The sequence below is a fragment of the Stomoxys calcitrans genome, chromosome 1 (assembly GCF_963082655.1).
Source record: "Stomoxys calcitrans chromosome 1, idStoCalc2.1, whole genome shotgun sequence".
NCBI classification, from domain to species: domain Eukaryota; kingdom Metazoa; phylum Arthropoda; class Insecta; order Diptera; family Muscidae; genus Stomoxys; species Stomoxys calcitrans.
Genome location: NC_081552.1, coordinates 238,905,135 through 238,917,867, shown reverse-complemented (window position 1 = coordinate 238,917,867; position 12,733 = coordinate 238,905,135). Strand labels below are relative to the sequence as shown.

At 36.6% G+C, this 12,733-nt stretch overlaps 1 protein-coding gene across 1 annotated transcript in view; it reads right to left on the bottom strand.

The window, feature by feature from the left end:
• Positions 1–12,010, bottom strand: part of LOC106089390 (ras-related protein Rab-26) — a 219,344-nt gene extending 207,334 nt beyond the window's left edge. The window contains exons 1-3 of the mRNA XM_013255223.2: positions 11,921–12,010; positions 5,987–7,014; positions 3,306–3,416 (exon numbers count right to left, since the gene is read on the bottom strand). Coding sequence (XP_013110677.2) covers positions 3,306–3,416; positions 5,987–6,376 — 501 coding nt within the window. The 5' untranslated portion in view covers positions 6,377–7,014; positions 11,921–12,010. The remainder of the gene's footprint in view (positions 1–3,305; positions 3,417–5,986; positions 7,015–11,920) is intronic.
• Positions 12,011–12,733: the final 723 nt, after the last annotated feature.

Below are 12,733 nucleotides of genomic sequence, written 5' to 3'. Positions count from 1 at the left end.
GTGGAAGATTATGAGGCATTGAAACATTTCCGATGTCATTGCTCGGCTTTCGCGGCTAACAGACACTGGCACTTAGGTTGGGACACAATATCAGACACGTACCTACATAGGGGCATGGAATGGAGAACAATTAGAGCTTTTTACACCACCGAAGAATGGAGGTATATTAACCTTGTCATTCCGTTTGTAACATCCGAAATATTGATCTGCAACCCCATAAGGTATATATATTCTGGATCGTCTAGACATTCTGATTCGATATAACTATGTCCGTCCGTCTGTCGAAATCACGATAAAGGTCGAACGCGTAAAGCTACCCGCTTGAAATTTCGCACAGATACTTAATATCGATGTTGGTCGTTGGGGATAGCTCCCATATAAACCGATCTCCCGATTTGACTTCTTGAGCCCCTGGAAGCCGCAATTTTTGTCCGATTTGGCTGAAAATTTTCACACGATATTCTGTTATAATTTCCAATAACTGAGTTAAGTACGGTCTGAATCGGTCTATAACCAGATATAGCTCCCATATAAACCGATCTCCCAATTTGGCATCTTGACTACCTGGAAACTGCAATTCTTGTTCGATTTGACTGAAATTGTGCACATAGTGTTCTCTTATGACTTCTCAACACTGTGACGAGAACAGTTCAAATCGGTCGAGAACTTGATATAGCTTCAGTATAAGCCGATCTCCCGATTTGACTTCTTGTGCCCCTGGAAGCCGCAATTTTTGTCCGATATGGTTGAACTTTTGCACATAGTGTTCTCTTAGGGCTTCACAATACTGTGCCAAGTACGGTTGAAATCGGTCAAGAACTTGATATATTGTAGCTCCCATATAAACCAATCTCCCAATTTAAATTCTTAAGCCCCTGCAAGCCACAATTTTTGTCCGATTTGGCTGAAATATTGCACAAAGTGTTCTGTCATGACTTCCAACAACTGAACTAAGTACGGTCCGAATCGGTCTATAACCTGATATAGCTCCCATATAAACCGATCTCCCGATTTGATTTCTTAAGACCCTGGAAGGCGCCATGCTTGTCCGATTAGGCAGAAATTTTGCACATAGTGTTCTCTTATGACTTCCCAACACTGTGTAGAGCACGGTTCAAATCGGTCAAGAACCTGATATAGGTCCCATATAAGCCGATATCCTTATTTGACTTCTTGAGCCCCTGGAAGCCGCAACTTTTGTACGATTTAGCTGATATTTTGCATGCGATGCTCTGTTACGTCTTCTAAAAAACTGTGCCAAATACGACCAAAATCAGGCTATAACCTGATATACCGCCCATGTAAACCAGTCTCTCGATCATTCTTGTTCGGTCCCAATAAGCTTTAATTTTTGCTAGTTCGACAAAAGTTTGGTATGTAGAATACAATTATGCCCTACAACTTAATTTATTTTGTATAAATTTTTAGCAGAATCCATGGTGGTGGGTTCTCAAGATTCGGCCCGGCCAAACTTAGCAGGCTTTTACTAGTTGTTTGTTTCTCTTTCGAGACGAGCTCAATGATCGGAGATTTTCTTGGAAAATAAAAGCCATAGATCGCAACACACACCAACCACTATGGGACGCGTTTCGTGATTTGGTTAAGAATTATTCATCTGCCAACTATATTGCCTCCCTTGAACATAGTTGCAATGTTAGTTGTTTGGCACTACTCTACCGGTACTTTCATGATGTGTGTTCGTCTGATATTCGTCTTCTTATTCCTGATGTAAGGATGTTTGTCAGAGATACTAGACATTTCAGGAACTCACATCCGATTATAATTGATTCAAGTGTGGTTCAAATCGGTTCATAACCAGATATAGCTGCCATATAAACCGATCTTGGGTCTTGATTTCTTGAGCCACTAGAGGGCGCAATTCTCATCCGATCTTGGGCCAATAGCGGGCGCAATTATTATCTGATTTGGCAGAAATTTGTACAGCGCCTTCTCCCATGACCTTCAACATACGTGGTCTGAATCGATCAATAGCTTGATACTGCTCCCATATAAACCTATCTCCCGATTTTGGTTCTTAAGCCTCTACAAGGCGCAATTCTTGTCCAAATGGACTGAAATATTACACAATGACTTCTACTATGGTCTTCAACATTCAATTTAATTATGGTCCGAATCGGACTATAGCTTGATATATCTCCAATAGCATAACAATTCTTTGTTTGCCTAAAAAGAGATACCGCGCAAGGAACTCAACAAATGCGATCCTTGGTGGAGGGTATGTAAGATTCGGCCCGGCCGAACTTACCCGCACGCTCTTATTTGTTATTATTATTATTATTTTTTTTTTGAACGGCACCTCTGTACTTTCTAAAGCCTTAAGTCAGATTTTCGAAGTTGTCAAATTGTATGAAGTGTTGACCAGAAAAGCTTTTGTCTAAAATCTAAATCGAGCTTCCGATATTTAACGACAAAATCCGAGTTTTTATTAACAAAGGACTAAAAACCGAATTTTGTCGTAAAAAACCCGGAAGCCTACTTTTGATGAGACGTCACCTAAACAGATGGTAAGTCGATTGAGTAATTGGCGTTAACCTCTTTCAAACCAACCTTAAGTAGCGTAATTCCACAATGGTAAAAGTCTGATTCTGCATTTTGACTATAGATTTTGCAATGTTGACCCTTGTTTGAAGATAATGAATTCATTTTATGTAAATGCCATATCCCATAAATATTAAATACCATTTTTGTCCATTTAAATTATTGTTATACCCATGTTTTTGGTCACGGTATTACCTTTAATCGCAGAAAACTTACTCCAGTCCGCCTAAATGTAATGCACACATGAGAAATATTTATAGGATTAATTAAAGAGTTCAAACAGAAAAGTCCTATATGTATTTACAATCAATTAGTTCGCTTGAGTTATGGGCACTTACAATAATATGAAGAAAAATTAATATAACGTATACGGCACAGGTGACTGACATTATAAATTACATACAATATTGTATTTATATTCACAGTTTTCGTAATTTTTTAAATTGTTTAGCATATCATGCATGGTATAACTGCCATACACAACATATGCACTTACCTTTTAAATTGTTGATGCAGATCACGCAATAAAGAGTAACTGCTTCATATGTTACCTAAATATATATTTTTTTTTGGGAAAAAGAATTAAAAATATTTCACTTATCTGCAAAGTTTATCAACATTTGCTGTTTATCTACATTTTTATGCCAACATATGTCCATGCGATGATGAGCTTTTACTAACGGCAGAGTTACTTTTGTTGCAATTGGAAAATGTTTTAGATACAAATAAAATTTTATAGCACTTACCGTTAACGCTATACCCACGGTGGCTGAAAATGAGCCTAAGCGAAATTCGCCTGTGTTGTATTTGACAAGGAACGAGGTTTTGCCTACACCTGAATCGCCAAGCAAAATAGTCTGAAAGGAGAAAAAAGGCAAACATTATTCATACAAATTTTCTCGCCGACAAAATTTCTTGGAAATCATCGAGGGCGTTCTTTTTGTCTATAAACAAAATGTACAGGAATCGGAATAAAGTCCGGAATTTCTACCAAAGAATTAAACATCAAACCGATGGCTTTGGTGCAGGCCCATTCTCCTGCAGTGACAAAGAAGGAAATCTGGTAACTGACACAGATAGCATGCTGAGCATATGGAAAGAACATTTTACCCAACTTCTAGTGACCGACGTTGGCGGCAAAGAGGATACCGCAGAACCAATCAACGATGATGGTATAGAATGTTTATCCCCTAGTCAGAATGAGGTCCAATTAGCAGTGACCCGACTGAAAAACAACAAGGCAGCAGGAGCCGACGGGTTACCCGCTGAACTATTTAAGACCGGAGGCGACACGCTGATAAGGCATATGGATCAGCTTATCTGCGCAATCGGGCTAGAAAAATGTATACCCGATAATTAGAACCTCAGCATACTATGTCCCGTACACAAGAAAGGAGACAAGACGGAATGTGTCAACAACAGAGGAATAAATCTTCTCCCCATCGCATACAAAATACTTCCATGAAATTTTCTCTAAAGACAAAATTTCCATGAAATTTTCTCTAAAGACAAAATTTCCATGAAATTTTCTCTAAAGACAAAATTTCCATGAAATTTTCTCTAAAGACAAAATTTCCATGAAATTTTCTCTAAAGACAAAATTTCCATGAAATTTTCTCTAAAGACAAAATTTCCATGAAATTTTCTCTAAAGACAAAATTTCCATGAAATTTTCTCTAAAGACAAAATTTCCATGAAATTTTCTCTAAAGACAAAATTTCCATGAAATTTTCTCTAAAGACAAAATTTCCATGAAATTGTCTCTAAAGAAAAAATTTCCATGAAAATTGTCTCTAAAGAAAAAATTTCCATGAAATTTTCTCTAAAGACAAAATTTCCGTGAAATTTTCTCTTAAGACAAAATTTCCATGAAATTGTCTCTAAAGACAAAATTTCCATGAAATTTTCTCTAAAGACAAAATTTCCATGAAATTTTCTCTAAAAACAAAATTTCCATGAAATTTTCTCTAAAGACAAAATTTCCATGAAATTTTCTCTAAAGACAAAATTTCCATGAAATTTTCTCTAAAGACAAAATGTCCATGAAATTTTCTCTAAAGACAAAATTTCCATGAAATTTTCTCTAAAGACAAAATTTCCATGAAATTTTCTCTAAAGACAAAATTTCCATGAAATTTTCTCTAAAGATAAAGTTTCCATGAAACTTTCTCTAAAGACAAAGTTTCCATGAAATTTTCTCTAAAGACAAAGTTTCCATGAAATTTTCTCTACAAACAAAATCTCCATGAAATTTTCTCTACAAATAAAATTTCCATGAAATTTTCTTTAAAGACAAAATTTCTATGAAATTTTCTCTAAAGACAAAATTTCTATGAAATTTTCTCTAAAGACAAAATTTCTATGAAATTTTCTCTAAAGACAAAATTTCCGTGAAATTTTCTCTAAAGACAAAATTTCCATGAAATTTTCTCTAAAGACAAAATTTCCATGAAATTTTCTCTAAAGACAAAGTTTCCATGAAATTTTCTCTAAAGACAAAATTTCCATGAAATTTTCTCTAAAGACAAAATTTCCATGAAATCTTCTCTAACGACAAAATTACCATGAAATTTTCTCTAAAGACAAAATTTCCATGAAATTTTCTCTAAAGACAAAATTTCCATGAAATTTTCTCTAAAGACAAAATTTCCATGAAATTTTCTCTAAAGACAAAATTTCCATGAAATTTTCTCTAAAGACAAAATTTCCATGAAATTTTCTCTAAAGACAAAATTTCCATGAAATTTTCTCTAAAGACAAAATTTCCATGAAATTTTCTCTAAAGACAAAATTTCCATGAAATTTTCTCTAAAGACAAAATTTCCATGAAATTTTCTCTAAAGACAAAATTTCGATGAAATTTTCTCTAAAGACAAAATTTCCATGAAATTGTCTCTAAAGAAAAAATTTCCATGAAATTTTCTCTAAAGAAAAAATTTCCATGAAATTTTCTCTAAAGAAAAAATTTCCATGAAATTTTCTCTAAAGAAAAAATTTCCATGAAATTTTCTCTAAAGAAAAAATTTCCATGAAATTTTCTCTAAAGAAAAAATTTCCATGAAATTTTCTCTAAAGAAAAAATTTCCATGAAATTTTCTCTAAAGAAAAAATTTCCATGAAATTTTCTCTAAAGAAAAAATTTCCATGAAATTTTCTCTAAAGAAAAAATTTCCATGAAATTTTCTCTAAAGACAAAATTTCCATGAAATTTTCTCTAAAGACAAAATTTCCATGAAATTTTCTCTAAAGACAAAATTTCCATGAAATTTTCTCTAAAGACAAAATTTCCATGGTTTACAAATGATTTCGATGACATTTTCTTTAAAAAGTTGACAGGCGATGGCTCTATCAATATAAGATTTATTTTTCTTTGTTTAAAAGTAGATTAAAATATTCGTCTTCGTTTTTACAAAAAATAAATAATCACCTTATGATTCACCGTATCATCGAACGGTGGCTGATGATGCACTGGCGGTTGATACATGCCCACCTCATCGTAATGATACGAACGCCATCCATCATCATAGTCTTCTATTGTATAGCCCGCATCCTCCAGTGCATACAGTTGTAAAGCTTCTCGTGGTGGCCTATAACCGGGATAGCCGGTGGTAGTCGTTGCTGCTGCTGGTGGGGCCTGTGACCTACAGTATTCGGAGGAGGCCAAAGCACCATCGCCATAATAGCCCGAGCCACGTGATAAACTTAATTCCTGTTCCTGTTTGCGTCGTCTCGTTTCCTCCACACGCCTCTGAGTGGTCTCGGGATCTTCGAAGACATCATCACTCATGCTGCTGGCATCATCGGGTATTTGTGCCATTTCGATGCTAAGCCTGCTTCTTATTGCGTTGAGATTTTAACTTAAGTTTTTAGTTGGGTAGTCTTGTGGTGGTTGCCTGTTGCTTCTTGTTGGTGTTTATTTGCTTGGTTTGAATTGCAATTTCGGTTAAGCGCCTTGAGTGAAACTTTTGAAGTTTGAATTGATTGTTTTGGTGTTTAAAGGGTTTTCTGTTGGTTGTTGTTGTCTTCTTCTTTTAAATTAAATTTAGAGATATGTTTTCTTAGGCTAGAGTTAATTATGCTTAAAGTTCTTAGAGATTTTAATTTTTTTATTTTAAAGTAAATGGGTGGGAAAGAGCTTTTTTAACGTCGAATTACGAAAAATTTTTTGCTATGTTCCTTTTTTTGTTTTTGTTTTTGCTGTGGCTACAAATTGTTGAACATTGCTTAAGCTTTTATAGCAACATTGGCTTATTTTCATATCCTCTAATACTTAAACGATAGGAGTTTTGTTTTTCTTTTACGGAAAATTGTATAACTAAAGCTTTTTGTCTTGTTTGTATATCATAATTTAACTTGGTGTCGTCAGCATCCTTTTCCGGTTTTGGTCCTTGGCTAGTTTTGGTTGGCTTTCCTTTAAGCTTTCAGCATATAAAAGCTTTCAGATTCTTGAAGTGGCTAAAGTGAAGAAAAAGAAAATGTATTTACATTCAAGTCATTAAAGCTTTGGTTTGTCGCTAGAGTTGCCAGATTTAGATATTTTGATGCTATGCCGCATTGGAATTCATATATATTAGAAAAAAGTGATATACAAGCCAAAAGCGAGTAAGGTCGTCTTTTTGATATCCCGTATTAGGTTAGGGTATAGAGGCAGTCTGAAAATAGACTCACTTAGACAATACTTGTCCATTGTGTTAATACCGCTGAGGCAGATCAAAGCCATTTATGAGATTTGGACAAAATTCGAAACGGATATTGAGAGATCCAATAAGTAAGTTTGAAGAACAAAATATTGATCTTTTTCGTAGCCATATCTTAATATAGACCCATCTGAACCATATATACCGCGGATGTCGAAAAGCCTAACATAAGTCACTGTGTCAACTTTCAGCAAAATCGGATTATAAATGTGCCTTTTATGGGGCCAAGAATTTAAATGAACCAATTCGGGCCATATTGTAGAGGATGCCGAAGGGCCCAATGCAACTCACTGTCTCAAATTTCGGCGAAAGCGGACAATAAATGTGGCTTTTATGTGCCCAAAACCTTATAGCGAGAGATCGGTCTATATGGCAGCTATATCCAAATCTGGACGGATATGAGCAAAATTAGAGAAGAATGCTAGAGGACCTAACACAACACACTGTCCCAAATTTCGGCGCCATCGGACAATAAATGCGCCTGAAATCGAGAGATCGGTCTATATGACAGCTATATCCAAATCTCAAGCTATATGTGCCATTTTGCAGGAAGATGTCGAGGGGCCTAACTTAACTCACTGCCCCAAGTTTCGGCGACATCGGACAATAAATGCGCCTTTGATGGGCCCAAAACCTTAAATCTATATGGCAGCTATATCCAAATCTGGACCGATCTGGGCCAAATTGAAGGAGGATAATAAATGTGGCTTGTATGGGCCTAAACCCCTAAATCGGCAGATCGCTTTATTTGACAGCTGTATCAAGATATAGTACGATATAGCCCATTTTCGAACTTAACCTGCTTATGGAAAAAGAAGAACCTGTGCAAAGTTTCAGCTCAATATTTCTATTTTTAAAAACTGTAGCGTGATTTCAACAGACAGACGGGCAGACGGACGGACATGGCTAGATCGTCTTAGATTTTTACGCTGATCAAGAATATATATACTTTATAGGGTCAGAAATGGATATTTCGATGTGTTGCAAACGGAATGACAGAATTAATATAAACCCATCCTTCGGGGTATAAAAATTCTAAATCGGACTTTATCAGTGCTTTTGAATTTAGAATTACGTCAGTAAGACAATCATGGGTTCCTCATATTGTATGTCAAAAATACGTACGTATGTCAAAAATATGTGCTTGGTCATGGTCCAGTGAAAGAAGTGATGTTGGCGAGAACCTCTGAAACAGCACCAACCAATTCTTTGTTAAATTTATTGAACTTGGGTGCGTATGGTTACTTTTCGACAGTTATGACCTAATGTGACATACATTATACGCCACCTTGTTCACTGTTTTTTCAGATGTTCAGATGTTTTTACAAAGGGGCCCAAATTCTGGCTACCATAGTTTTTAAAGCAAATATCAGCTAAAAAATGTATATGAAGCTACATAAAAATCTGGAGCGATTTTAATGCAATTTGACACACATATTGGGACGTCAAAAAAACACCTCATCAGCCATAAAAGGCCATATAGAAAGAAAGATATATATGGGAGCTATATCTATATCTGATCTGATTTTGACATAGCTAAATCGCATCTGAAAGTGATTCTAAGCCTATCGGTGTACTTATCAGTGGGTCAAGCTCTTCTCCTTCTAAGCGTTGCACAAAATTATAATACCCTATAATACAGTGGTGGTTTAGGGTATAAAAATCAATGCGCTTGTTGGTTTGGTTGCTTATATCAACCTTAGAGCAGAGCCGATTGTACAAAAAACGGCTGAAACGATTTTCTTGAAATTTTCAGATATGGTGTAGAATGGTCCCGTGGTGAAAATAGGGTGCTTCATTTTTGGATATCTGAAGAGGAGGTGGACCCTCCTCCTTATCATAATTTTCTAAAACTCAACAACACGGAGACTGGTAGGGCGATTGAAGCGATATTTTGCTTGCCCTCTTATAATAATAGAAAAACATCAATTTGGTATCCAATTTTGGGGTGAGGTACCTAAAGAGGCCGTTCCATCCCCGAAACGCTCCAAATGGATATGTTGGAGAATCACAACAATCCGAATCTGTTATCTAAATATGGGGTCAAAACACACCCAAATCGTATATATTTACCGACCATGGCAATATGGGGCTCAAATGAAAGGTCTTTGGGAGTAGAGCTCTGAATTGGTATCCAATTTCGGAAGCATGAGTGCGCGGTTCCGCCCCCAGCCAAAACACCTTTAAACTGGATTTATTTAATTACCACGGTAATATGGGACTCAACTAAAAGATAGTTGAGTGCAGAAAACGAACCTGACCGTTTTGGACTGCCCGTCCATAATACGGTCCTGCAGGCATTTATCCGGGCGATCACGGAATGCGTGAAGTGGTGTGGTGCTAACGCGAGGACGTCGAGTGTGAACATCTTTACGAACAGTAAAATTGCCATAAGGGCAATAACAACCAGGTCACGAACAGTCTTACAGGGTAAGAAGGATATTAACGCCTTCTCTGAGGAGGGCAAAATCCGCATCGTTTGAATGCCGGGCCATAACGGAATAAGGGGGAATGAAAGGGCAGACGATTTGGCGGTGAAAGCCAGAGGACTGCCGTCAATAAACTTGGTTAACCCGAAGCTTTTCGGTTCGACGCAGTCCGAATTAAGGGAGTGGGCGACGAATGCGCACGCAACCCTGTAGAACAGCGAAACGGTCGTTAGGACGGCGAAAAGGAAGTAAGAAGTAGGTCAGTATAGGTTTTGCCCGGCCATAACGGAGTAAGGGGGTATAAAAGGACAGACCATTTGGCGGTGAAGGCCAGAGGACTGCCGTCAATAAACTTGGTTATTTCGGACCTTACTCGGACTGCGTCGTGGGCGACAAATGCGCATGCAATCCTGTGGAACAGCGAAATGATCGATAGGACGGCGGAAATCCTATGGGGAGATCCAGATCGTAAGAATACGAGGCTATTACTGACAGGAAGCAAGAAAGAGGTCAGTGTAGCTATTGGTATCATAACGGGACACATAGAACTATGAGCTAACGTTGGAGCATTTCCTTTGTCATTGCCCGGCTTTCACGTCTAACAGATACCGGCACTTAGGTGGGGACACTATACCAGATATGAACCAACTTAGGGGAGTGGCATGGATAATAATTAAGGATTTTGCAAATAGCACGGAATTCTTAACTTTTCTTTTTCGAGGTTACTTTTTAGAGCGCACAACAATCACTCTACAGTCTTCAAAAATTAAGATATAGAGCTGAAATTTGGCACAGTTACGTCTGGTTGATGCATGCAGGTTAAGTTCTTGAACAGACCAGATCGGACCATATTTGGATATCACTGCTATATAGACCGAACACCCGATAAAGGGTCTGAAGCCCATAAAATCTTAATTTTTTATCCGATTTCGCTGAAATTTAAGAAAGTGAGTAGTTTTAGTGGTCTGACCCAAATATAGTTCAGATCGGACTATATTTAGATATAGCTGCCATGTAGACCGATCTCCCGATAAAAGCTTAATTTTTATCCGATTTCTCCGAAATTGTAAGCTTTTGAGTTGTTTTAAGCCTTCCGACCCAAATATGTTTCAGATAGGACTATATTTAGATATAGCTGCCATATAGACCGATCTGCCGATAAAGGGTCTGAAGACCATAAAATCTTTATTTACTACCTGATTTCGCTGAAATTTGAAACAGTGAGCCGTTTTAAACCTCTCGACATCCGACTTAAATATGGTTCAGATCGGACTATATTTAGATCTAGCTGCCATATAGACCGATCTGCCGATAAGGGGTCTCGAACCGATAAAAGCTGCATTTATTAACCGATTTCGCTGCAATTTGAAACAGACTGATCTGCCGATTAAGGGTCTGAAACCCATAAAACCTTTATTTATTTCCCGACTTCGCTGAAATTTGAAGCAGTGAGTTGTTTTAAGACTCCCGACATCCGACTTAACTATGGTTCAGATCAGAATATATTAAAGGTCTATTTAGATATATATAAAGGTTATTTAGATATAATTGCCATATAGATCGATCTGCCGGTTGAGGGTCTGAACCCATAAAACATGCATTGGGAAAAGTACAGCTTATAGACAGGGTTGCCGAGTGTGATTAATGTGGTAATTGTATCATAGATGCGTTTTCGCTATTAAAACGATTCAAATACAACATACCAACGCACGGCCCTTGAAGCCATCACACCTAATATGGTTGAAAAGTCTTCTAACCAAAGACGAAACGCATCCCATAGTGGTTGGATTTGTCTTTCCTTTTCCATTTGCATTTCCGATCATTGAGCTCGTCTCGAAAGAAAAACAAACAGAAATTGTAGAATTTAATGATCTTTGCCCTAACAGGCAAAAAACTGGAAAAAGGAAAAATTCAAAAACTTCATTAAAAATTTAAAAGGGTTATCTCTTCCATTTGTTGCCACACGTCTAAAAAAACCCACTATACGCATGTCGATGGGTATCCCGTGGTTCGGCCTGGACAAAATCCTTCTATCATTGAAAACCATTCAAGAAGTAAACACCTTTTGAAAGGGGCAAGAATTCTTTTCGATTTAGGGGACAATATTAAATTGTCCGTATAATATTAATTGTATTTTCCAATTTTACTCATTTTATTTTTGTATTGGCTTTTACATTCAATTGTGTTATGCAACACATCTGGCAACTCTAGAATCACTCTTCATTCATAACATACCGTTATCAAAAGCTTTTACACGAGTTTTATTTGGTTGCTTTATTCGTAAACACGTTGGCGTTTTGTCTTCTTGGTTTTATTTTGTTATGGTTTTCGTTTTTTTTTCTGCTTCCTATTTCATAGTAAATGACAAATTGTACTTAACACGGCTATTTTAATGAGTGTTTTGCATGTTTTTTTAATAATAATTGAACTACAGAACTTGTTTTATTGCATATTTAGTTTAAATTGCAGTTATTTTTCTTTTGACAACAAAAAAAAATCATTCATTGTTAAATTCTCACTCGGTTATTAGTTGGCGTTTTGTTGGTTGGTTGGTTGGTTTATTGGTCCATGGAACATTTAAATTGTGGTTATTTAGGTATTATGTTGGTTAAGGAGTAACTCGGAGTGAAGTGGAAACATTAAAAACGTTTTTTTAATAATATTTTTATAGTAAATTGTCTTCTTTTGTTTTAAGGAATTGCTTATTTGCTTAGTTTGTTTATTTTCTTTTCATATGTCAGTAATTTTCTCTTTGTTTTACTCTCTGTGATTTGTTTTTTTTTTTTGCCTGTTAGATAGCTTTCTTGGGTTTGTTTACCTTTTTGGCGCGTGTGAGTTGGAGCATTTGACATATATTCGTTGCGTTATTGCTCCACAGCCTTTGGCATGGTAGACCAAGAGAGCATGTTTCAGAGAGAGAGAGAGAGAGGGAGAGAGAGCAGCTGTTAGAAAGTGCGTAAGTGAGAATGTGACACAAATGGGTGTGAGAGAAAGAAGTCTGGCTAATATTTGACACACTTTTTGTTGGAATTTCAATGGTGGTGTTGT